The 25,975-nt window shown below is 43.7% G+C and overlaps 1 protein-coding gene across 1 annotated transcript in view; it reads right to left on the bottom strand.

Annotated features, from left to right (window-relative positions):
• Positions 1 to 414: 414 nt before the first annotated feature.
• The window catches only part of emsy (EMSY transcriptional repressor, BRCA2 interacting), a 55,332-nt gene continuing 29,771 nt past the window's right edge, over positions 415 to 25,975 (bottom strand). Inside the window, 7 exon segments of the mRNA XM_055149004.1 lie at positions 415 to 1,483; positions 1,787 to 2,185; positions 6,503 to 6,693; positions 6,696 to 6,945; positions 16,299 to 16,409; positions 19,546 to 19,766; positions 23,756 to 23,920. Of these exon segments, the coding sequence (XP_055004979.1) occupies positions 1,304 to 1,483; positions 1,787 to 2,185; positions 6,503 to 6,693; positions 6,696 to 6,945; positions 16,299 to 16,409; positions 19,546 to 19,766; positions 23,756 to 23,920 (1,517 nt within the window). The 3' untranslated portion in view covers positions 415 to 1,303.

Genomic DNA, 25,975 nt, shown 5'->3' with positions numbered 1-25,975 from the left:
AGAAAAAGTGAACATGGCCCCAGAAATTCAATGGGCCAAAACTCAGAAATGACTCAAGGGACTGAGCGAATATTTGAGATTCATTTGGTGATTTTAGAAATTTAAAAAAAATTTCAGCCAAATCTGAGACGGATCATAGGGGAGATTCCAAAAGTCTCTGATCAGGCCAAGATTTAAAAACTTCTATCAGGTTCTTCATCTTGTTTTCAGATTTATTATCGACTCACTTGTTCTGAATTGGTTGTAGAATCTTAAAAATTGTCACATTTATTTCTTCCATGACTCAACTCGTCAGAAAATCTTAAATTTAGGCCACAAATGTTTAAAAGAAGCGACAATTTATTTCCCAGAGTTTTTCCTGAAACACTTCACTGTTTTTAGATTCAGTGACACAGATTTGTTTGATACTTTGATACTTTGATTTTAGTTTTATTTCCAGCTCATGAACTCTGAGCTCAGACGCTTCAATCTCGTCTAGAGCTCGATTATTCTCAGATAAAATGATCTTCTACTTCGACACATCATTTTTCTAATTTTAAATCATTTTCTGACAGATTTAAGTGTTTACATTTTACATTTTGGACAAACTTTTACTCAGTTTGGTTTTAGAGTCACAAATGTGACTGTGAGCGGGCTCGCCTCTCCACAGATCTGACCTGGAACTGCGTCTGGTTTGGTCTCGGTGGAGATAGAAAAGCGTTTGACGGACCCTCCACCAGAGAAGTTCCACAGTGCGGCTTTAAGTGCCTGTAATTAGAACAAGATCAAACGTGTGACGTCCAGACAGCGCGTCCTCGTCCGTCCGGCGCGTCCTCGTCCGTCCGGCGCGTCCTCGTTTGTTCGTTCGTCCGGCGCGTCCTCGTCCGTCTATTTGTTCGACGCTCCCTCATTTCTGGAACAGACTGTGGGTCTCGCCGGAACAAAACGGCGGACAAATCCAGAGAACATGGCCGCCATCTTCTTCAGACGCGTTTCAGATTTGACGTCATGAAAGAACGACAACGTCTCTGGCAGTTTGGAGGAGGCTCCTGATGACATCACAAAAGGGTTTTGTAACGGCAGTGTTTGTGTGTGTGTGTCTGGGTCCCTATAAGTGTGTGTGTGTCTGGGTCCCTGTAAGTGTGTGTGTGGGTGTGGGTCTGGGTCCCTGTAAGTGTGTGTGTCCAATGTGTCGGCACCACAGACTGTATAAATAAATGGAGAGCCAAACAGGAAGTGAACACAGGTGCACTTCCGGCTCCATCGGCTCTGGTTCTTTGCCCCGTACACAGGGTCTATGCCCACTCAGAGGGGCTCAAGGGTTCTATGCCCGCTCAGAGGGGCTGGCCGTGGCCTCGTCGTTGCTGCTGTCCACCTCGGTCTCCATGGGGCTGTCCTCCTCCAGCTGTTGGCTCGTGAAGTTTGTGATCTCCAGGAAACCGCTGGGCTCCACCACCACACTGGACTGACTGGAGTCCGGCAGGATGGAGTACTGAGGGATCACCTGAACGAGAGAACATCGGAGGAACATCAGAGGAACATCAGAGGAACATCAGAGGAACATCAGAGGAACATCAGAGGAAACATCAGAGAAACATCAGAGGAAACATCAGAGAAACATCAGAGGAACATCAGAGGAAACATCTTGTCTGATAAACACACAGGATCAGAAGGACCATCACAAACGCACGGGGTCTGGAGAGTTTGTGGAGTCTGTGGGGTTTGTGGGGTTTGTGGAGTCTGTGGGGTTTGTGGAGTTTGTGGAGTCTGTGGGGTTTGTGGGGCTCTGTGGGGTTTGTGGAGTTACCTCGATGACGTCCATGTCCTCTTTGCTCCTCTGTGCGGCCAGACTCTGGAGACAGCTGTACTGTGGAGCTTTACTGTGAGAGCTGCTGATGAAAGGCGCCGAGTCCAGGGTCTGGACCTCCAGAGCCTGGACCTCCAGAGCTTGGACCTCCAGGCCCTTCCCCAGGGGCCCGCAGTCGCTGGACGAGTCCACCACCATGGGCTCGGTGCTGGGGTCGATCTCCGCCTCCATCATGGAGATCTTCAGGATGTCGGACACGGTCTTGTCGGCGGCCGAGGGCCCGGCGCTGGGCTGTGGGAGGAGCTTGGCGGTGGCTTCTCCGCTGGTGTAGGCGGAGCTCGGGTGAGCCCCGCCGAACGTGATCTTTGTGACGGTGGCGCTCTGAGTGATGATGGGCTGCTGAGGAAGAACACAAACGACAGATTTAAGGTTTCACAAGGTCCATGCTGATAAATCCTGACGATAGTTTTGGGCCGATATTTTTGGGCTGATATGTGGATCTGGTGTTGTTTAAATGGTCTATAAACTCCCCACAGCCTTTGGGCGACAAACCCACAGAGTCTCATGTTGGACAGTTTATGTCAAAGGAGAAATTCAGTTTGTGAACTGGACAAACGTTTATTTTGGTTGAATTGGTCAGAACAGAAGCTGCAGTTTGGACGAGCTGTGAAACATGTTTGGCCTAAATAAACGTTTGTCCAGTTCACAAACTGAGTTTCTCTTTGTCTGGACCTGGACTGAGACACTCTACACACGTGTTGTTGTTGTACATTTAAATCTTTGCACTCAAGTACAAATAAAACTTTCTGGACTTTTTAAGCCGCAGTTCCACCAAAAAGTATCGACCTGTGCTGGAGATTTAAGGTCGAGAGACAATTTCACTCCTGTCTCTTGCTCTTTTTTTGCTACTTATTTAGAATTTATTACCATTTATATCTTTTTTCTCTTTGTTATGATATTTTATTGTGATGTGTGACTCCTGCGTCCAAATCTTTTCCCTGTGGATCAATAAAGTTTGTCTGAGTCTAAATCTAAATATGTCAAATATCGGGCTGATGTAAAGGACAGTCGATATATCGATGTGTTTCTAGTGAGAAGAGGAGACGCCGCACACACGACTCTGCAGACAGTCCAACGAGGTTCATTTGGTCTTCTGATAATTTATATAATCAGGTTCTTTTTTCAGATCAAGAGTTTGTTTTCCTCCTGACAGTTTGTTTCTTCCTCAGAGATCCGTCCTCTTCGTCTGGTGATGTTTCTGTGTCGTGTTGATGTAAACACATTCTGTCTGTGTCTTCGTCTCGGTGGAGTCAGGACGACAGCGCCACCTGCAGACGCACTTCCTCACGACAAAATCCCAGGAGTGTGAGAGGAACAAAAACCCTCGTCCCGGTTTATCGTCCCTGTCGTCCTGACTCCACCGAGACGAAGAGGAAGGACACTAGTACGGAAGCTGAGAGGGGTCACAACAAATACAAATGCCACAACACAAACGCAAAAGCCACAACACATTAAAAAGCCACAACAGAAATGACCGCGGGACTGTATTTTCTGACAGACCGATCGAGCGGCAAGTGAAGAAGAACTACAACATGAAAAGTAAAGGAACGGAGAAGTTGAAAACGCTTGCCGCTTGATCGGTCCGTCAGAAAATAGAGTCCCGCGGTCACTTCTGTTGTGGCTTTTTGATGTGCTGTGGCTTTTTAAATGTGTTGTGGCTTTTTAATGTGTTGTGACTTTTTAATGTGCTGTGGCTTTTAAATGTATTGCGGCTTTCTTATGTGTTGCGGCTTTTGAATGTGTTGTGGCTTTGAATGTGTTGTGGCTTTTGAATGTGTTGTGGCTTTTGAATGTGTTGTGGCTTTTGAATGTGTTGTGGCTTTTGAATGTGTTGTGGCTTTTGAATGTGTTGTGGCATTTGCATTTGTGTTGTGGCGTTTGTATTTGTTGCTGCGTTTGCATTAAAGTAGAGTCCCGAGGTCACTTCTGTTGTGGCTTTTTGATGTGTTGTGGCTTTTTAAATGTGTTGTGGCATTAACGTTTGTGTTGTGGCTTCTTAATGTGTTGTGGCTTTTTAATGTATTGTGCCTTTTTAATGTATTGATGGCTTTTTTAATGTGTTGTGGCATTTGCGTTTGTGTTGTGGCATTTATTTTAATGCAAATGCAGCAACAAATACAAGAGTCCCGTGGTCATTTCCGTTGTGGCTTTTTTTGGTTTGTTGTTGTGGCTTTTTGTCGTGTTGTGGCTTTTGTATTTGTTGTGGCTTTTGCGTTTGTTGTGGCCCCTCTCGGCTTCCGTACTTCTCGGTGAAACTGTCGTGTATGAAAACACACTCTCTGTCTAACACATGACTGTGCAGATTTTCAAACGCAGCCGTGTTGTTTTTATTTTTATGGTGAACAGCGCGAGACTCTTAAAGGTCTGTAAACCTCAGCGGAGTCGTCACAGTTCTGGTCATGTGGAGTTAGTTCTGTAATCTGAAACGATGTGAAACTGTTGAGCAAAGGTCAGAGCCGGAGTGTTTCTGTAGAATCACCGACGGTTCAGAAGAACACGGAGGGTTCGGTCTCTGCAGTGAAGTAAACAGCAGCTGGATTCATGCGAGTGTGAAATCGCCCACGGGTCTGATTCTCTGGCGTCGACGCAAAAACAAAAGCCAGAGGCCGAAGAGACCTGCAGCTGAGCCAGGGGAAACCCCGCTGTGATGTCATCAGGGGGAAGCAGAGCCTCCACAACAACACTGACGACAGGAGCAAACAGACAGGTGCTTTCAGGCTTTGTGTACGGAGCACTTCCTGTTCTCTTTTCTCCTCACTTTCTACTTTCTCTACTCTCGCCGCCTGCTTGTCTCCATGGAGATGTGTTAATGCTCTACTGAGGAAATTTACAGGCAAAGCAATCGCCACGGAGACAAAGAGATTACAGAGTGAATCTTTAAATCTGTGTGTCATTCGTATTTCAAAATAAACTCAAAAATAAAACGAAAAAACAACAATTTTCTTCATTATTTGTCTCTAAAACCAAAATGAAAACACAAATAATAGACTAAACCAGGTCTAAACCAGGTCTAAACCTGGACTAAACCAGGACTAAACCAGGTCTAAACCAGGACTGAACCAGGACTGAACCAGGACTAAACCAGGACTAAACCAGGTCTAAACCAGGACTAAACCAGGACTAAACCAGGTCTAAACTGTGAGCATTGGACCAGGGCCGGAAGTTCACCTGCACAGACTGTCAGGTGATCAGGACTGGTTTAGTCCTGGTTTAGACTGGTTAGTCCTGGTTTAGTCTGGTTCAGTCCTGGTTCAGTCCTGGTTCAGTCCTGGTTCAGTCCTGGTTTCTGGTTTAGTCCTGGTTTCAGTCCTGGTTTAGACCTGGTTTAGTCCTGGTTCAGTCCTGGTTTAGTCCTGGTTCAGTTTAGTCCTGGTTTAGTCCTGTTTAGGTTTAGTCCTGTTTAGACCTGGTCCTAGGTTTAGTCCTGGTTTCTGTTAGTCCTGGTTAGTCCTGGTTCAGTCCTGGTTTAGTCCTGGTTTTAGTCCTGGTTTAGTCCTGGTTTAGTCCTGGTTTAGTCCTTAGTCCTGGTTTAGTCCTGGTTTAGTCCTGGTTTAGACCTGGTTTAGTCCTGGTTTAGTCCTGGTTTAGTCCTGGTTCAGTCCTGGTTTAGTCCTGGTTTAGTCCTGGTTTAGTCCTGGTCCTGGTTCAGTCCTGGTTTAGTCCTGGTTTAGTCCTGGTTTAGTCCTGGTTTAGTCCTGGTTTAGTCCTGGTTCAGTTTGTTATCTGTTTTTTCCATTTTTTATTTAAACATAAAATCGAAAAATGAAAAAACAAATCCGTTATCTGCTTTTTTCTGACCGGACTCCAGCTGTTTCCACGACCTGCACCAGTCAAGTCATGAGGACGCGGCACTTTTGTTTTGTTTTAAGGCAATAAGGACATTTTTAGTTTATTTACAGACTTGATATTTTACACTTTTGTAGCTAAGGCCCTAAATTAAACTTTTTTTTATGTCCAAAAAGTTGTTCATACTTATTTGTGTGAAAGAGTGTGAATTTAATTTTGTGTTTTCAAGTGTATTTCTGGTCCTGTAGTTTTTATTTCAGCCACACGACACGACTCCAGCAGCAGATTATGAAAAAAAAAACAGTTTGTAGTAAAAAAAAAAAAGGATGTTTAACACGTCGTTAGGGGGAAACGGGGCAGTTTAAAGGCAAAATTAAGAAAAAAATGAATGAACGAAATGCAGTAAAATTGCTCTTAGGTCTAAAAGAGTTAATGAAACAAAACCTCGCTCCAGGTGGGTTTGTGACGAGGTTTAGAACATTAGAAAATTAGAGCGTTAGAACATTAGAGACTTAGAAAATGGTGTAATACAGGCCGGGTTTAGAACATTAGAGGTTTAGAACATTAGAGGTTTAGAACATTCGAGCGTTGTAACATTAGAGTTTTAGAACATTAGAGTTTTAGAACATTAGAGGTTTAGAACATTAGGGTTTTAGAACATTAGGGTTTTAGAACACTAGAGCTTTTAGAGCTTTAGAACACTAGAGTTTTAGAACATTAGAGGTTTTTAGAGGTTTAGAACATTAGAGGTTTAGAACATTAGAGGTTTAGAACATTAGAGCGTTAGAACATTATAACATTAGAGCGTTAGAACATTAGAAAACGGCGTGCTGCGGGCCGTTTGTCGTGCGGGGGGGTTCCTGCGCTCACCTGGCTGGCGGCGGCGGCGGTCTTGTCGGTGCTGACGGGGTGGTGCGCCTGCAGGGGGGGCGGGTGGGAGATGTCGGCGCGGAGGGGGCGGTGGAGCGAGGTGGGGGCGTGCTGGAGCTTGGGCAGCTGCGGGGTGACCGGCGGTTTGGTGGGGGTCCCGGGGGCGGACCCTTTGACGGCGGCGGCGGTGATCGCGGCGGTGATCGCGGCGGCGGCGGTTCCGTCTTTGGGGCTGTGGGAGGGCACCTGGGGCGACTCTCTCAGTTTGGGGGGCTTCTTGGCGAGCGGCGGCGTGGCGGGGGTGAGCTGCGGCGGGGGTGGGGCTCCGGGTGGGCGGGGGTCTGGCCGGAGCGGTAGAACAGGCCGGTCTGAGGGTCCAGCGTGTCGCCCTCCACCTCGCTCGGCTCCACGGCGGCCGCCTCGCTCTTCCCGCCGTCCGACACCTGCGAAGGGAACAAACCACGGGACCGTGTGAGGACTTTTGGTTCTACACGGATGTCTATGGAGGAATGTACAGCTGTTACCATGGCAACACGACGCTCACTTTAACAAACACGATTTTAGATCAGACGTGGGCGTTGTCCAGCTCCACACACGGCTCTTTGACTCAAACAAACCTGAACATTTTACCAACAACTGGTAAAATGTTCCCCAGGTTCAACTTCCCCAATTTAAGACCTTTTTAAGACCTTTTAAATGAAAATGAAGACAAACGTTGCACCCAATCACATCCAAGTCTCATAATGACCCACCAACTACTGTATCTAGAATCTTAGTCTACGTTCAGTCTGCAGGTTTAACGCTCAATTCAGATTTTTTTGTGAAATCTGATGTTTTTTCGAGGTCGTTCACATTTCCAGTTAAATGTGACTTGTATGTGACTCCAGTGTGAACATTAAACGGTCCAAAAGTGTCCCACATGTGACACTGGAGACACGACGACGTCAACCGCAGCGAGCGTCTCTGTGTTTACACAAGTTGAACAAACATGGACGCAGCATCGAGCACCTGGAGATTTTAAAGTTCCTCTCGTACCGGAGCCACAACATGAACAACTGACTTGTTTTAAGGAGGAGATTGAGAAGGAGAAGGAGCAGGTTTTTGGTGGTGGTGTTTTGTGGTGAGTGGAGATGTGCTTCACTTCAGTCACATGGATCATGAACAGTTTTCTCTACTTCAGTGCAGAATAGTGACGTTTGTGTCTTGTTGATGACGTGTAGGTGGATGAATGTGACCTGACTGTTCACACTCAAGTCACATGTTAAAGATCAGATATGGATCAGTTTCAGGAGCACAGATCCAAGTGTCCTGGTCACATGTGAAAACATCACATCTGTGTGGTTCAGACTGACATTAAAAGATCAGATACAGGAACATAGAGACAAAACATCTGATTTGGGAACTTCAGGTGCAGTGTGAACGTCGACTAAAAGCCATGATCCATCCAACGTCTTCCTCAACTCTACTGATCCTTTTACTCGTTGCCGCCGGCGCCAGAAACCAAAATATTTGTTTGCTCAATCTCCAAATTAGACGTTCATTCACGTTATGAGATTTGACGTTCTTTTTTTTCCTCTCCGTTTAACACTGAGTTTCACACTGCAGCCCAGTTGAGTTTACAAAAAATAAGTTAACAAAATTTAAGACCTTTGTGAAAAAAATAAGACTTGGAGAACAGAATTTAAGACCTTTTTAAGACTTTTAAAACCCCGCGGCTGCACTGCCAGTTTAGAGTTTGGTCGACTTCGTTAAGTGTGACGTCGTCGTGTCTCCAGTGTCACATGTGGGACAGTTTTGGGGCGTTTAAAGTTCACACTGGAGATCACAAAGAAGTCACGTTTAACTGGAAATGTGAACGACCTCGAAAAAACATCGGATTCACAAAAATTCCAAATTGAGCTTTAAGCCCTGCAGTCGTAAGATTCAGTGCTGTGAAAAACAAAATGAGGGTTTTGGATCGGCCCTGGTCAAAGTCCAGACCCGAGACGCTGTGACATGACCATAAAAAGGCGGTTGATTGTTGGAAACTCTCCAGTGTGGATGATTTAAAACAATTCTGCAGCGCAGACTGGGGCCAAAATTCCTCCACCGCGATGTGAAAGAGTCGCTGGCAGAGACGCAAACTCTCAAGTGCAGTTGTTCTGCTCAGGGATTTTTCACATGGGTCAGGGAGGTTCAGATGGAATGTTTTTCACTTAATAAATAAAATTGACACTTCAAACTGCACTCTGGGTTTACGTGTGAGTTTTCTTTGTCTAATATTTAATTCAGTCCTGGTTCAGTCCTGGTTCAGTCCTGGTTCAGTCCTGGTCCTGGTTTAGTCCTGGTTTTAGTCCTGTTCAGTCCTTTAGTTCAGTCCTGGTTCAGTCCTGTTAGTCCTATTCAGTCCTGGTTCAGTCCTGGTTAGTCCTGGTTCAGTCCTAGTTCAGTCCTGGTTCAGTCCTGGTTCAGTCCTGGTTCAGTCCTGGATCAGTTCTGGTTTAGTCCTGGTTTAGTCCTGGTTCAAGTCCTGGTTGAGTCCTGGTTGAGTCCTAGTTCAGTCCTGGTTCAATCCTGGTTGAGTCCTGGTTCAGTTCCTGGTTCAGTCCTGGTTCAGTCCTGGTTGAGTCATAGGTTAGTCCTGGTTTAGTCCTGGTTTAGTCTCGGTTCAGTCCGTGGCGTACGCAGCCCAAAAGTTTGATATAATCTTGGGTTAAAGGGCAGGTGTGGGCAGATGCAGGCAGGTGTGGGCAGGTGCGGTCCTGTACTGCACGGGTACGAGTCTCCAAAAATGGACCCCTGCAGGACTCTGCGCTGTCGGGACTTTTTTACAGAACTTTACACAGTCGTCCCTCGTTATTCGCGGTCTCACTGTTTTGCAGATTTTTTTTTGTGTGTGAAATTTGTCATGTTTTTTTTTTTTTACAGCGTAGGAATGTGGTGTGGACCGTTGTCAATCAGTCTCCTCTGTGTCGTGTCTCTGTCCAGTACAGAATGTGATCAGTTTGACAAATTTACATAAATGTTCGATCTGTATCAGTGTGATTCTGAAGTGTTGTATGTTTGAGTTTTCTCCCTGACAAAACCCACAATGTCGACGAAACTTTCTGCACCAACAAAGACTCCTGCGCTCGCATACAAAAGGCCGAGGAAGATGAAACCGTCGCACAAAGTTGGACTTCTGGACACGCTGAAGGAAGAGAGAAGTTACGCGGCTGAGGCAGAGTCCTGCACCGGGTCGGGTCCCCGCAAGTAGGTGCTGAAACGGGCGGGTTTTAAAGTTCTGGAATTTTACGGGCGGGGAGTGATTACACACGGGCGGGTCAGGACTAATCCAGGACTAAACCAGGACTACACCAGGACTAATCTTGGACTTCAGAGAGAGAACCCTGACCCCGTGGAGCAGAGTGTCTGTATAGAGCGATCGGGCGACGGCCGTGTTTACCTCCGTGAGGTGCGGAGCTGAGCCGGTCCTTTCTCCTGTGGTCACCTCCGAGCCCGTCCCCACAGTGAGTCCTGGTTTAGTCCTGTGTTAGTCCTTGTTCAGTCCTTGTTTAGTCCTGGTTTAGTCCTGGTTCAGTCCTGGAATCAGTCCTGTAATCAGTCCTGGTTTAGTCCTAGTTCAGTCCTGTTTTAGTCCTAGTTTAGTCCTGGTTCAGTCCTGGTTCAGTGCTGGTTTAGACCTGGTTCAGTCCGTGGTGTACGCAGCACAAAAGTTTGATATAATCTCGGTTTAATGAGCAGGTGTGGGCAGGTGTGGGCAGGTGCGGGCAGGTGCGGTCCTGTCCTGCGCGGGTATGAGTCTCCAAAAATGGACCCGTGCAGGACTCTGTGCTGTCGGGCTCCATTACGGAACAAACAAATCTTTGTTTCGTTACATAAAGAAGGAAAATAACGTCAGGACGACAGCAGCAAAAAGTTTTACGAAGGATGTAAAAGTGTTTGTAAGTTTCCTGTGTGAGAAAAGTGGATAAAGTTTGTGCTGAGGTTTTACAGATTTAAAACAGATAAAATAATTGTAAAATATGAAGTTGATACTCGGTGGATTTCACCTCTCGCGGGTTATTTTTAGAACATAAACTCCGCGATAAACGAGGGACCGGTGTGCTCTCCCAATCTCACCAAAACAATGATATTTGCGGCTTTTTTTAAGGAAATACGATTAATATTCTGCAGAACTGAGAGAAGTATTTCAGCCTCCGCGATATTTTCTGTTTCTCACGTGGACAGAAGAATTTCCCGGCCCGTTTCAGATCGTCCGAAAACTCAAAAAACTTTTATTTTTAAATTAAATTTTAAAAAGCGGTTTTAAAGGGCACGTTGTCATTTTCACACACTGATCACGGGGAAATGAAAACGCGCCCTTTAAATAACTTTTTTTTTTTTTTTTTTTTTATGACCTTTTGTGGAGGTGTTTCACGTCGCCGTCGATGAAGCGTCGTCTGGTTTTATTTATAGCTGCCGTATTTAGTCATGAGGAAGTCAGACAAACGTTGCATCATGGGAGAGCGAGAGGTTTCATTGTTGTGGTTCAAACAGGTTACACACACACACACACACACACACACACACACACACACACACACACACACACACACACACACAGATATCTTTAGATTCTTTAGAAATGATTAACAATAATATGACCTGGAAGTTAAACCCATGAGAGAAATGTGACGGTGGAGGGAACCTCCCGACGCTCTCGGTTCTGTTCTTTTATTGTGTTTTTATTGTATATTGTTTATTTTGTTGTGGCCGTGGAACATGATACAGATTCACCTCGTGTGAACGCGATGACGTAAAATATGGAACTTATTTTATCATTCTTGTTTATTACGGCCAAACAGTTTATTCATAAATGCAAACAGCTTGTTTAGATTTAATAATTTTAGGTGTTTTTTTCACATGTATAAGAACTCTTGCATTGGATTTATTTATTATAGTAAAAAAAAAAAAAGAGAAAAAAGTATGAACCGAATAAAATAAAATAACTTATGTTGATAACTTTAAACATAAAAAAGTAAAAAAAAAAAAAAAAAAAAGTATGCTGATAACTTTAAACATGAAAAAAATAAAAATAAATAAAATAAAAATAACTTGTGTTGATAACTTTTTATCAACAAAAAAAAAAAAAAACTAAACAATAGAGTCTGTGTACAAACATTCAAACATCCGTCATTTAAACCTCAGACATTATAACATAAGTCTGAATCATTTGGACAATTTGTATTTATTTTACGATCATTAAATCAGACCTGAAGTGTTTTTTGTGTTTGACCTCTGACCTCTGAAGATCCTTCTGTTCTGACTGTGACATTTTAAATCACAATTTTAATCTGAAACGACAAATGATCTTTGATCTGAAACGATCATAAAGAAACAAGAGCAACAACTTCAGCGTTAGAAAACTGGAGTCTAATGGGACTGAACCAGGACTGAACCAGGACTAAACCAGGACTAAACCGGGACTAAACCGGGACTAAAGCAGGACTAAACCAGGACTAAACCAGGACTAAACCAGGACTAAAACAGACTGTGGTCCTTCCTCCTGCTGCACATCACACTAAAGCAGTGTTTTGTTTTGTTTTTTTACATTTGGACCAAAATGACTCTGCACAAATGTACGAGTATCACACATTAAGAACATCAAACTGGAGAAGGAAGCGCGGACGTCGCAGCGTGTACGTCGCAGCGTGTACGTCGCAGCGTGTACGTCGTGTACGTCGCAGCGCGTACGTCGCAGCGCGTACGTCGCAGCGCGTACGTCGCAGCGCGTACGTCGCAGCGCGTACGTCGCGCGTACGTCGCAGCGCGTACGTCGTGTACGTCACAGCGTGTACGTCACAGCGCGTACGTCACATTGGGCGTGTGTGTGAACGAGGGGAGAGCAATAAAATGGAGTCTTGGAAATAAAGATTAAAGTTTCCTCAAACATGAATCAGTCCAAATAAAGTTGTGAAAGTCAGTGAGAGGAAACGACGAGAACCTGGAGGAACCTCTGAGGAGAACAGTCTGCAGATATGTTCTGGTTTAAAGGTTTTTTTTGTTTTTTGTTTTGTGGCGTGAGGCTCTTGTCTGTTTGACTCATTCTTGTGTGATTTATAAACAGGTGCTGCTCCTGACGTCAGGGCCACGAATCAATCAACAGGAAAGATTTGTTTTTCTAATCATTTTGACTCAACGCAGCAGGAGGAGACTTCAGTGGAAACTGACACTGCACTGTGACATCACCCTGGGGGTTTTCTACATTTATGTCTATGGTGGAATGTTCACAAGTTACCAGGCTTACCAGGGCTGTGCAAAATATCAAAATATCGGTATATCGTATCGTTTAATGTTCGATATCGTGGGCTGATGTATCAATATATCATCAAGAGGATTTTTTGGTTTATTTTACTAAATTGTTTTGTTAAAGCTCCAGTTTTGTTTGTTCAGAGGAAAGAAGCTTGTTTATGTGACAAATTTGACATTTTCACTGTTTTGACGATTAAAATGTTTGTGTTTCATGAAGTGATTTAACAAAAACTTTTAGTGTCACACACATGACTTAGACTTTATTTTTATTGAACTGTATCGAATCGATTTGAAATATATCGTATTGAATCAAAAGCTGACTGTATCGATGCATGTATCGTATCGGCGACATCTTCATGATCCTCATCCTTGATGCAAACATCAGCAAACACAGACAAAAAGTTTTAAGATCGTCTGAAAGTTCAAGTAAAAAAACAGGGGTGTCAAATTATCACGTTAATTGCGATGAATTAATTTCAGTCATATTTAGCTCGTTATGTTTTTTAATCGTGTTAATCTCATTTTTAATCTCTAACTTTACTGTTTCTGTGCGAATTGATTTATTATAAAATCTGTTTTTATGTTGTTAGGACACAGTCGCACTGTGCAGTCCTGCTCCACTCGCTCTCGCAAACAACTGTCATTTTCATTTACATCAGTGATAAACCTGCACATGTCTGAAAACATCACAACACAAACAGAGAGAACACCCCTCTCACAGAGAGAACACACACAGAGAGAACACCCCTCTCACAGAGAGAACACCCTCTGACACAGAGAGAACACCCCTCTCACAGAGAGTCACACAGAGAGAACACCCCTCTGTCACACAGAGAGAACACCCCTCTGTCACAGAGAGAACACCCCTCTGTGACACAGAGAGAACACCCTCTCACACAGAGAGAACACCCCTCTGACACAGAGAGAACACCCCTCTGACACAGAGAGAACACCCCTCTGTCACACAGAGAGACACACACCCCTCTGACACACAGAGAGACACAGAGAGAGAACACCCCTCTCACAGAGAGAGAACACACAGACACAGAGAGAACACCCCTCTGACACACACAGAGAGAGACACACAGAGAGAACACCCCTCTGTCACAGAGAGAACACCCCTCTGACACAGAGAGAACACCCCTCTGACACACAGAGAGAACACCCCTCTGTCACACAGAGAGAACACCCCTCTGTCACACAGGGAGAACACTCATATTCCACTGAGTCACTGTGTCCTTTAGTCCAACACAAACTGAACCACATCAGACACAAGAGCGTTTTTTTTCTTTTTTTTCTTTTTTCTTCTTACTTTATGTAAATGAGTCATGTGGTTTTAAGTTTTGTTTCTGTGAGATTTGTACAAATCTGCATTAAACACATGATCATGTCAAACAGCTGATGTGGATCTAGAGTCTTTATGTTTATATGTTGTAAAGTTGAGTTTATTTATGCAGATTAGTAATAGTAATAATAATGATGAAAATACCTCAAGTTGAAGTTTTTCTCAGCAATTTTTAGGTGAGATTAAAAAAGAGATTAATTAGATTAATTAATTACAGATCATAATTAATTAATCTCTCAATTTTTTAAATCATTTTGACAGCACTAAAAAAAACATGATTTAAAACTTCCATTTTCCTGTGATCAGTGTGATCGTTCACGGTTCTGTCCAGGAGTTTGATTTTACACTAAAAGGAGAAAGTGACTCAGAAAAACTGTTTACCGCTAATGCAAATGCTGAAGATCTGTGTGTGTTTCCTGCACTTTTAGTTTTGCTCCAAGTCCAAACTGTGTGATTATTATTTGTGAAGTGTGGAGCAAAACTTCAGATCCAGGATTTTAAAGCATAAAAGGTTCGTTCACACCAAAGCGTCAAAAAACACCTTGACGTCTCTATTTGGAGCCTTTGCATTTGAGTTTCGACGCCCCCGACGCTCGTGTCTTTTAACGTCGCCGTTGCCCTGGAAACAAGAGCCCGGTCCTGGTCTTTTCCTGAAACAATGTCAGACCAGACTGAGAGACTTTAGTGTTTTTATCACATAAAACATCAGCGGAGGAAATCGACTCGACGACTGGAGCCAGTTTATATTTATACTCCACTAATGACACTGGATCAGTCCTGGTTTAGTCCCAGTCTAGTCCCGGTCTAGTCCCGGTCTAGTCCTGGTCTAGGTCCTGGTCTAGTCTATGTTTAGTCCTTGTTTAGTCCTTGTTTAGTCCTGGTCTGGTCCTGGTCTGGTCCTTGTTTAGTCCTGGTCTAGTCCTGGTCTAGGTCCTGGTCTAGTCCATGTTTAGTCCTTGTTTAGTCCTGGTCTGGTCCTTGTTTAGTCCTGGTCTAGTCCTGGTTTAGTCCTGGTCTAGTCCTGGTTTAGTCCTGGTTTAGTCCTGGTTTAGTCCTGGTTTAGTCCTGGTTTAGTCCTGGTCTAGTCCTGGTTTAGTCCTGGTTTAGTCCTGGTTTAGTCCTGGTTTAGTCCTGGTTTAGTCCTGGTGATGGTCTCGGTGTTTGTGGTGTATATATTTATGTTTCGTTCATGTTTGTGGTTCTGGTTCTGGGGTTTTTCTTCCTGATAATAACGTCTCTGTGTCTCTGGATACTCGTCCCTGATTGGTCGACGCGGCTCGTCTGACGCGAAAAGTTCAGCATTTTCAACTTCTTGACGCTGACGCCTTGGACGCGCGTCTAGAGAGTCAACACCAAAACACTCAAGAAGCGCTGCGCTGACGCCAGATTCGCGCTGCGCTGACGCCGTAGACGCGCCGCAAAAACGCAGGAGGCTCTAGTCGCGCGTCCACATCGACTTTACACAGAAACTGGACGATTTGATGCTTTGGTGTGAATGAACCTTAAAAGTTTGAAGATAAAGTGTTGGGGAAGTGGAGTCAGTGTGGAGAATCTGCAGCTTCAGGTGGATCCTGTGTGGACGTAAACAGACGCACGCGACTAAACAAACTCACGTTTTTACTTTGAAACTACGACGAGAAAAACTGGAGTCAGAGCCCAGACGTTTGTGAACTGGACTCTTTATTTGTAGATTTCACCGACAAAATTTCAAAACTTTTCCGTGACTTTTTCATGAGCTAAAGTGAATTTTCCATGACTTTACGGCTCCTGCATGTGTAAAACTGATCAGACTTTTAGATCTAAATCTGAAATGTTGACTCTTTCCACTCTCCTTATGGTTTGGGATGATGGTTTTTTAAGAATAGTTTTTGAGAAATGAACAAAACGCTGCAGAAAGTCTTGTTATTTTCTCTGTTTCCTGGGTTTGTATTTTGTGTGTCTGTGTCGGTCTCCCCTGCCCCTGACGCTCGGGTTTATTTAATTTTTTTTTTATTATTTATTTTACAGACACACACACACACGAGGAGCACAGCGGCTTCACAATCACACACAAAAACACAAAGTCGGGTGAAGAAAATCTCAGCCAAAATCAGGCAAATCCTCCTTAAACAGCGGTGATTGTGGTCATTACTGAAGGTTATTCTGTGTGTGTGTGTGTGTGTGTGTGTGTGTGTGTACCGTGTGGCTGCTGTGTGCGCTCGTGCTCGTGCTCACACAGGAAGGGGAGGGGGCAGGGGCCTTGGTCGCCGTGGTAACAGGAGCAGCCTTCAGAGTCTTTCCCAGAGGCTCCTCGTCTCTCACTTTACCTGCGAGAAAACCCACAAAAACACACATCAGACGCACAACAGACGCACAAAAACACACACAGACACACAACAGACGCACAAAAACACACACACAGACACACAACAGACGCACAAAAACACACACAGACACACAACAGACGCACAAAAACACACATCAGACGCACAAAACACACGTCAGACGCACACAGAAACACACACAGACACACAACAGACGCACAAAAACACACACAGACACACAACAGACGCACAAAAACACACACAGACACACAACAGACGCACAAAAACACACGTCAGACGCACAGAAACACACACAGACACACAACAGACGCACAAAAACACACGTCAGAAGCACAAAAACACACACAACAGACGCACAAAAACACACATCAGACGCACAAAAACACACACAGACACACAAACAGACGCACAAAAACACACGTCAGAAGCACAAAAACACACACAGACACACAACAGACGCACAAAACACACATCAGAAGCACAAAAAACACACACAGACACACAACAGACGCACAAAAAACACACACAGAAGCACAAAAACACACACACAACAGACGACGCAAAAAACACACAGAAGCACAAAAAACACACACAGACACACAACAGACGCACAAAAACACACATCAGAAGCACACAAAACACACACAGACACACAACAGACGCACAAAAACACACATACAAAAGCACAAAAACACACACAGACACACAACAGACGCACAAAAACACACATCAGAAGCACAAAAACACACACAGACACACAACAGACGCACAAAAACACACATCAGAAGCACAAAAACACACACAGACACACAACAGACGCACAAAAACACACATCAGAAGCACAAAAACACACACAGACACACAACAGACGCACAAAAACACACAACAGAAGCACAAAACACACACACACACACAGCACAACAGACGCACACAAAAACACACAACAGACGCACAAAAACACACAACAGACGCACAAAAACACACACAGACACACAACAGACGCACAAAAACACACACAGACGCACAAAAACACACATCAGAAGCACAAAAACACACACAGACACACAACAGACGCACAAAAACACACAACAGAAGCACAAAAACACACACAGACACACAACAGACGCACAAAAACACACATCAGAAGCACAAAAACACACAACAGACGCACAAAAACACACATCAGACGCACAAAAACACACAACAGACGCACAAAAACACACACAGACACACAACAGACGCACAAAAACACACATCAGAAGCACAAAAACACACACAAAAACACGTGTCAGAAGCACAAAAACACACACACACACACAACAGACGCACAAAAACACACACAGACACCTGCTGTTCTCCATTACAGGTTTAGTATTGATTAATATTTAAAGAGTCTAGATTACATTATTTTTAATTCAATGTTCTAATGTTCCTAGTCACACTCAGAGCTGGAGTTGTGTTTGTTTCATTCACATGTTTGAGTGACTCTTTATTCTGAGTCTGTTACGTCTCCAAAGCTCCAAACGCTCTGTTTCACCTTGTGATGTCATGAAGTGGGAGTTTCCAAAGTTGTTTTCAGGTCGGGTCAGAACTGGTGCAGGTGTCGGTTCCTGCACCAGTTCCACTGAGAAGTTCTCACGGTGAATGAGCCACGTTCAAACTATTGACATGAACTCATGATGCGTCATGGACGGAGGGAGTGGATTTAAACCCAAATAAAAACAAGGCCACATGAAAACAGACGTCACAGGAGGAAACTAACAATCACAGATCATAGACACAGTAAGTGTTTGTATTTATATGAGTCATTATTTATGTGTCGAGCTCTGACACAACATGGATCTGCTGTGGAGACGACGACAGCGACGCCCAAACCAAAGATAAAAGAATCTGATCAGGACACGGACACATGTGAGACCAACGGGACCAAGAGTTTCTGTAAACTTTAAACTTTTAATCTAATAGGCGATAGTTTCAGCTGTTCTTTGTTTATTTTTCCGCATGTGATGGATGAACGTGCTGATGTCTTCAGTGTCGTCACCGTTCGCTTAGAAAAAACAAGTTTTACTTGGTTCTCGAGCGCTTTGATTTCCAGCGTGAACACGTGAGTCAGTTCAAGATCAGGTGCGGGAACGGGAACTGGCACGGTTCTCTGTAGGCAAGTAAACAGCTCCTTTCCCCTTTAGTTCAGTAGAGATTGGAAACTACAGGGGTTAAAAAAATAGTCCAAGGAAAAATTAATCCAGTTTGTATCCCCGTTTTGGGCTGATTTTGATTGACTTTTTGTAAATGTACCAGGTAACGGGGTATGGATCCCCCGACTCCACCGTGCTCATCGAATTTGTTTCTTGAAGAGTTGAAATGTCTGGTAAATGCTTTCAAGTTGGCCACCTCACATTGTTGTTAGTTAGTTTGTTCCCTTTTTTAAATTTTTTATATATTTATATATTATATATATATATATATATATATATATTTTTTTTTATTATTATTTTTATTTATTTTTCGTTTTTGTAAAAAAAAAAAAGAGTCTGAAAAGGAATCTGATCTTTCTGTAATACCACAGACTGTAAAGATGCGAACCTTTTCTAATAAAAACATAAATGAAAAATAACTAATAATAATAATCCAAATGATTCCAGTGAAAACGTGTGGAGTGTGGAACAGAGTGTTTTGAGTTTGGGCTCAGCCTAAATGTGCAGGTTTGTGCGTTAAACATGTGAATGAAACAAAACAACTCCAGGTCTGTTTCTGACGAGGAAACCACATTGGAACAGAAAAAAGATCAGAAAAAGAGTTAAAATGGGCTAAACTAAACACCAAAATCAATCATCAGAGCGCTCGGGTCCCACACCCGCTCCCCCCGACCCCCCGACCCCCGACCCCCGATCACCACGCAGGATTTTTCACATTTTGCTTATGGGTGGAGTAAAGCTTCAGGAGTGTTTAATGGACCTTTAAAGTTCTGAAATCAAGGGTACGACTACTGAAGAAACATACTGAAGTGTCTGGTCCACGTACCTGCAGCGAGCGCCTCTGCACCGGGCTCTCCCTCCGCGCCCGACTCTCCCTGCCCCTGCCCCTGCCCCTGCCCCTGCGGCGCTGGAGGAGGCGGAGGTGGAAGAGGTGCTGGAGGTGGCGCTGGAGGAGGACGTGGCGGCGCTGGTGGTGGTGGTGGTTGAAGAGGAGGAGGAGGAGGAGGAGGTGGGAGCTCTGGGGACCTCGGGGGGGCTCCTCTTGTCCGGGGGCAGCTGCAGGGGCACGGCCATCTGACTCAGGTCGATGGTGTGCTGCCTCAGCTTCGACTCGGCCTTCTCCTTCACTGTGACGAGAGCAGAAACATCTCAACATCAAACAACATCAAACAACATCTCAACATCAACAGAAACATCAACTCAACACTCAACACACAAACATCTCAACATCAACACAGAAACATCAACATCAACACCAACATCAAACATTCTCAACATCAACACAAACATCTCAACATCAACACAATCTCAACATCAACACAAACATCTCAACATCAACACAAACATCTCAACATCAACACAAACATCTCAACATCAACACAAACAACATCAACACAAACATCTCAACATCAACACAAACATCTCAACATCAACACAAACATCTCAACATCAACACAAACAACATCAACACAAACATCTCAACATCAACACACAAACATCTCAACATCAACACAACATCAACACAAACATCTCAACATCAACACAGAAACATCTCAACATCAACACACAAACATCTCAACATCAACACAAACATCTCAACATCAACACAAACATCTCAACATCAACACAAACATCTCAACATCAACACAAACATCTCAACATCAACACAAACATCTCGACGTCTCCGTACAGAAACATCTCGACCTCTCAGCACACGTGACCTTCACATTCACTCATTTTATGCAGTTTTGAAAAGGTCAAAGCTGTAAAATATTCATATTTATTCGTAGTTTAGATGTAACCATCGCACAAAAAGTTGAACTTCTGGACACACTGAAGGAAGAGAGAAGTTGGGCGGCTGTGGCAGGGTCCTGCACCGGGTCGGGTCCCCGCAAGTAGTCGCTGAAACCAGGACTTAAGAGAGACAACCCCGAGCTTGTGCAGCGCGATCAGGCTACAGACCACTGAGCCGGTCCTTTCTCCTGTGGTCACCTTCGAGCCCATCCTGACACAGACTCCTGGTTCGGTTCTGGGTTAGTCCTCCTCTTCAGTCCTGGAATCAGTCCTGGGTTAGTCCTGCTTTAGTCTTGGTCCAGTCCTTGATGTATGCACAAATGTTTGATATAATCTCGGGTACGGTCCAGGACTCTGCGCTGTTGGGCTCCATTATGGAATAAATGAATGAAGAAGGAAAATAACGTCAGGACGACAGCAGCAATAAGTTTGAAGAAGAATGTAAGTGTCCTGTGTGAGAAAAGTGTATAAAGTTTGTGCTGACGGGTTTTACAGATTTAAAACATATTGAATAATTGTAAAAAATAAAGTTGATACTTCGTGGATTTCACCTATCGTGGGTAAAATTTAGAACGTAAACCGAGGGACCACTGTAATGTCTCTCTTTTTTATTTTATGATGATTCTTTATGTTTTAATTTGTTTGTTTTGTGATTTTAATGTATTTGTTATTCTGTAAAACACTTTGATTTACTTTGTGTTGTTCAAATAAACTTCCAAATATGGTCCCTGGCTGTAGATGAGCTTTTATAACTGCTGCTGCCCTCCATGAGCTTCGTTTGTCTGGAGCTGGCGTCACACTCCCTCAGAACACTTTAAATAGTTCATGATATTCTTTTTTTTCCTTTCGTCGTTCACGTAGAAGTCAAAAACATTTCCAGTGAATGTAAAAGGGGAAGCAGAGCGGAGCGTTTCATCCTGAAGTGAAAACGTCACTTCCCCTCGCGTTCCGCCGGCGTTTGCAGAAGTGTGTTCGTCGTCAGCGCCGCCGCCGCCGCCTCTGCTCCTCTGTCCCCGACCGCTCTCACATCTGTGGGGCAGAGCGAACCTGTCGTACCGGTCCCCGTACTGGGGCTTTGAAGCGGTGTCAGGTGCGCTCCTGTCTCACAGCGGGGCGTCTCGGGGCCGTGTTCGCACATGAGGCGTCAGAGCGCGTTTGTTCAGAGTCACTCAGAGCTGTAATAAAAGGGTTCGTTTCACTTGAGCGTGTGTGAAAAGTGCAGGGTCATAAGGTCTCGCATGACACTGTTCTCTGACGATGTGATAATCCTCATCGTACAACAAACCGCAGTGTTTCGTTACTCAAACATGTGTGAAAGGTCATGTTTATATGATGGTTTTAATTCTAATTTTTATTAACAGTCAAATAGAGACAGTTTCAAATCACAAGTGTACAACAATTTGCTTTTCTTTTCTTTTTTTTTCCTTGACCCCTTCATCCTTTTTTCACTTCACATATCTCTCTTTGATAGTATTGAATTTTTTTTTTTTCCTTATGCTGAAAGAAAGAAATTTAAATTAAATTTAAATTAAACAAACAAAACACTTGAACACTTAAGTAGCAGTGCACAGGGATTGTCACTTTTTTTTTTTTTATCATGTTCAGGTGTTAATAAAGTCTTTCCATGGTTTCCAGCCTTCCTCATACCTGTTGTTTTCCAGTCTTTGTGTGAGTCTTTCCATTTGTGAAACGTCTTCAACAATATTAATCCCGTCCTCCAGGTTCGGTAGTTTGTCACTCATCCATTTTTTGGTTATTGCTTTGGTGCTTGCAACCAGCAGAACATTCCACATATAAATATTTTTATTCCTTTGACGTCATCTGTCCGTTTGCCCAAAAACATAGTTTCAAAATTCAAAGGGATCTTTATTTTAAATGTTTCATCAAAGTTTTGTTTAATTTTCTCCCAATACTGATTCAATTTGGGGCAACTCCAAAAAAACACAATAATGCCCAGACTTTTTATTCCCACATAATCTACATGTTTTTTTTATTGTTCTGAATTAAATACTTCAAAATTTAAATCTTCTCCTTGTTGTTTCCGTGTAAATAATAATGTTGAAGTTGTTTCGTGAAATGTTTTTTATTTAATGTGTGTGAGCGTCTGGGAGGGGGGAGGTTCTGATTGGACAGAGACGCCAACAGATTTAAACACAAACTTCAGCTGGTCCAGACTTTTCTGTCATGTTGGTTTGTCGTTCCTCCACGGACACAAACACCATCCAAACTTTTTAAACAGTCTAACCCAGGTCTAAACCAGGTCTAAACCGGGACTAAACCAGGACTAAACCAGGACTAAACCAGGACTAAACCTTAGAAGGCGTGATCGGGCGTCAGCTGTGGTTCGTCCCGTGGAGCGTGGAGTTCTGTGTCGGTCCTTTCGCCCGCGGTCACCTGACGGTCTACGCGGGCGCATCTCCGGCGTATCACCGAATTTATATGAAGGAAAACGAAAAACCCACCACTTCAATCCAGGATAAAAATGCTTTGTGACGCGCGTTACTCACATTTGTACCGAGTAAAATATATTTTTTTCCCTGTAATGCCACATTACTCCGTTACAGCAAAAAACAACACAGGACAGTTATTCATTTTATAACGTGTTACTCCCAACACTGTTTATAAACCTGCATGAAGTCTTAGTCTACGTTCAGTCTGCAGGTTTAACGCTCAATTCCGATTTTTTTGTGAAATCCGATGTTTTTTCAGCTCGTTCACATTTCCAGTTAAATGTGACTTGTATGTGACTCCAGTGTGAACATTAAACGGTCCAAAAGTGTCCCACATGTGACACTGGAGACACGACGACGTCAACCGCAGCGAGCGTCTCTGTGTTTACACAAGTTGAACAAACATGGACGCAGCATCGAGCACCTGGAGATTTTAAAGTTCCTCTCGTACCGGAGCCACAACATGAACAACTGACTTGTTTTAAGGAGGAGATTGAGAAGGAGAAGGAGCAGGTTTTTGGTGGTGGTGTTTTGTGGTGAGTGGAGATGTGCTTCACTTCAGTCACATGGATCATGAACAGTTTTCTCTACTTCAGTGCAGAATAGTGACGTTTGTGTCTTGTTGATGACGTGTAGGTGGATGAATGTGACCTGACTGTTCACACTCAAGTCACATGTTAAAGATCAGATATGGATCAGTTTCAGGAGCACAGATCCAAGTGTCCTGGTCACATGTGAAAACATCTGATCTGTGTGGTTCAGACTCACATTAAAAGATCAGATACAGGAACATAGAGACAAAAAATTGGATTTGTGTCACTTCAAGCTGCAGTCTGAACGCAATACGAGTTTGTGTGGGTTGTGCGTCTGACCTGTGCTCTGCTGCAGCTCCAGCAGGGCTTTGATGGTGGAGGTGGCAGACTGAGCCTCTGAGGACAGCTCCTGGTAGATGATGGTGGGACTGGACTCCACGGACACCTCCTGCTCCGTCCACTCCGCCTCACGAGACGAGACCATGTGGACCACGGCCTGGGCCTCTGCACACACCACAGACTCACACTTACACACTGGGGACGGTTACTCAACAGAAAGTGAATTGTGAGCCTCGTCATTTTGGTCTTAAATGTTCATATTAACCCACTCTACATGATCCTGGGGTTTTATTTCACCATTTTGTCCATAAATCAACTTATTATTAACATTAATGACAGACCAATCCGGAGAATCTGTGTGTCGTTCGTTCATTTGTTTTTTAATATAAAACCAAAAAATAAGAAAACGAACAATCAACTATTTTCTTCATTATTTGTCTCCAAAACCAAAATGAAAAATGGATAATGATTTGTTTTTTCAGTTTTTGATTTTGTGTTTGAATAAAAAACTGGAAAAACAGATACATGACTTCCGTGACTGTGATGTCGGACTGAACCAGGACTGATCCAGGTCTGGGGCCGAGACCAGGACCGGACCAGGACCAGACCAGGACCAGAACGGGACCAGATCGGGACCAGACCGGGACTGAGACCGGGACTAGACTGGAGCCTCAGAGCCCAGGGCAGGGCTGGAGGTCGAAGCTGAGGCTCAGACCACGCGGAGGCTCGGAATCAAAGCTCGGAGTCCGCCCTGGTCCCGCTCTGGTCCCAGTCTGGTCCCACTCTGGGCCCTGACCTTGATCAGTCCTGGTTCAGTCCGTACGCGGTGCAAAAGTCCAACATCACAGTCACGAAAGTCACATAAACGGGAAACGGTCGTTCTCCGTTTTTTCCATTTTTCATTTAAACACAAAATTGAAAACTGAAAAAAAAAAAATCTTTATCTGTTTTTTCATTTTGGTTTTGGAGACAAATAATGAAGAAAACCGTTGTTTTTTCGTTTTCTTATTTTTGGTTTTATATTGAAAAACGAACGACACACAGATTCCGGCGCCTTCTTTCCCCGAGGTCGCCGACACGTGAGTGAGAAGCAGGAGGAGGCGTTACCTTCCACAGCCTCGCTCCTGATTGGCTCTTCTGTTGCTCTGAGGCTCTGTTCAGGCTCACGTCACAAAACCTTTAGAAGAAGTTTTGGACTCTGTTGGCGATAACTCTGACAAAATGAATAGAAAATGTCCCCAGTTTTCTTCATCTAGACGCCACTGTACTCTCTGTTTTTTACTTTTATAAACTGCCGATTAATTTGTGTATAATAATTTGTATAATAAAAAAATAAATCAACACATTAAAATAAAATTAATTAATTAAAACAAATAAAATAAAATAAAGAAAGAAAGAAAGATGTCACTGGAGCGTTCCGTTATGTTTGTCAGATCAACAGTTCCAACCAGCTGCCATTTATTCTTCTTCTTCTTATTATTTATTTGAAACATTGGGAGTGAGGAACACAATTTCACTTTCATCAAATGAAAATGGACAATAAACTTTTTGAATTTAATTGAGCTGAAGCTGTGATCAGAGTCCTGTCTCGTGTGGAAACCTTCTGCAGGTTGTGAGACGCTGCAGCTGAATCCAGGGGTTTGTTGTTGTGCTCTGGCTCCTGTGAGCTTCAGGATGGATTTTAAAGTTCTTTTCATTGGTTTATAAATCTCTTAACGTCTCAGTCGTGTTTATTTATCTGATCTGCTTTTATCACACGAGCCTCTCGGACTCTCAGCTCCTCAGGTCTCGACTTTTAACTGTCCCAAGAGTCCAAACTAAAACTCACTTTACGACCGCAGTTTGAGGAACAGTCGACTTGAAGACCTGAGATCCGCTGTAAGTGTTGTTTGTATGTTTTTAATTTAGCTTTTAATTGAAACTTTAACTTGTTTTAACTTAAATTATTATTGTTATTATAATAATTGTTTTAATACTTAGTCTCCATCTGATCGTAACTCTCCATTTTTATTTTTACTATAACCTTTAGACCACGGGTGTCAAACATCCGGCCCATGGACTGGATCCGGCCCTCCAACACCTTTAATCTGGCCCTGGGCTGATTTTCTACTCAAATATTTTAATGATATTTTCTATTAAAATGGTGTTAATTTTCTGTGGTGTTTATCACAGCAGCGTCTCCAGCGTCTCTGTACGTGGCCCCTCCCACCAGAGCAGCAC

This window comes from Boleophthalmus pectinirostris, unplaced genomic scaffold (genome assembly GCF_026225935.1).
Source record: "Boleophthalmus pectinirostris isolate CB_2022bp ecotype Guang Dong unplaced genomic scaffold, ASM2622593v1 HiC_scaffold_12, whole genome shotgun sequence".
Classification (NCBI taxonomy): domain Eukaryota; kingdom Metazoa; phylum Chordata; class Actinopteri; order Gobiiformes; family Gobiidae; genus Boleophthalmus; species Boleophthalmus pectinirostris.
The sequence above is the reverse complement of the archived record's forward strand: the minus strand, read 5'-3'. Positions and strand labels throughout refer to the sequence as shown.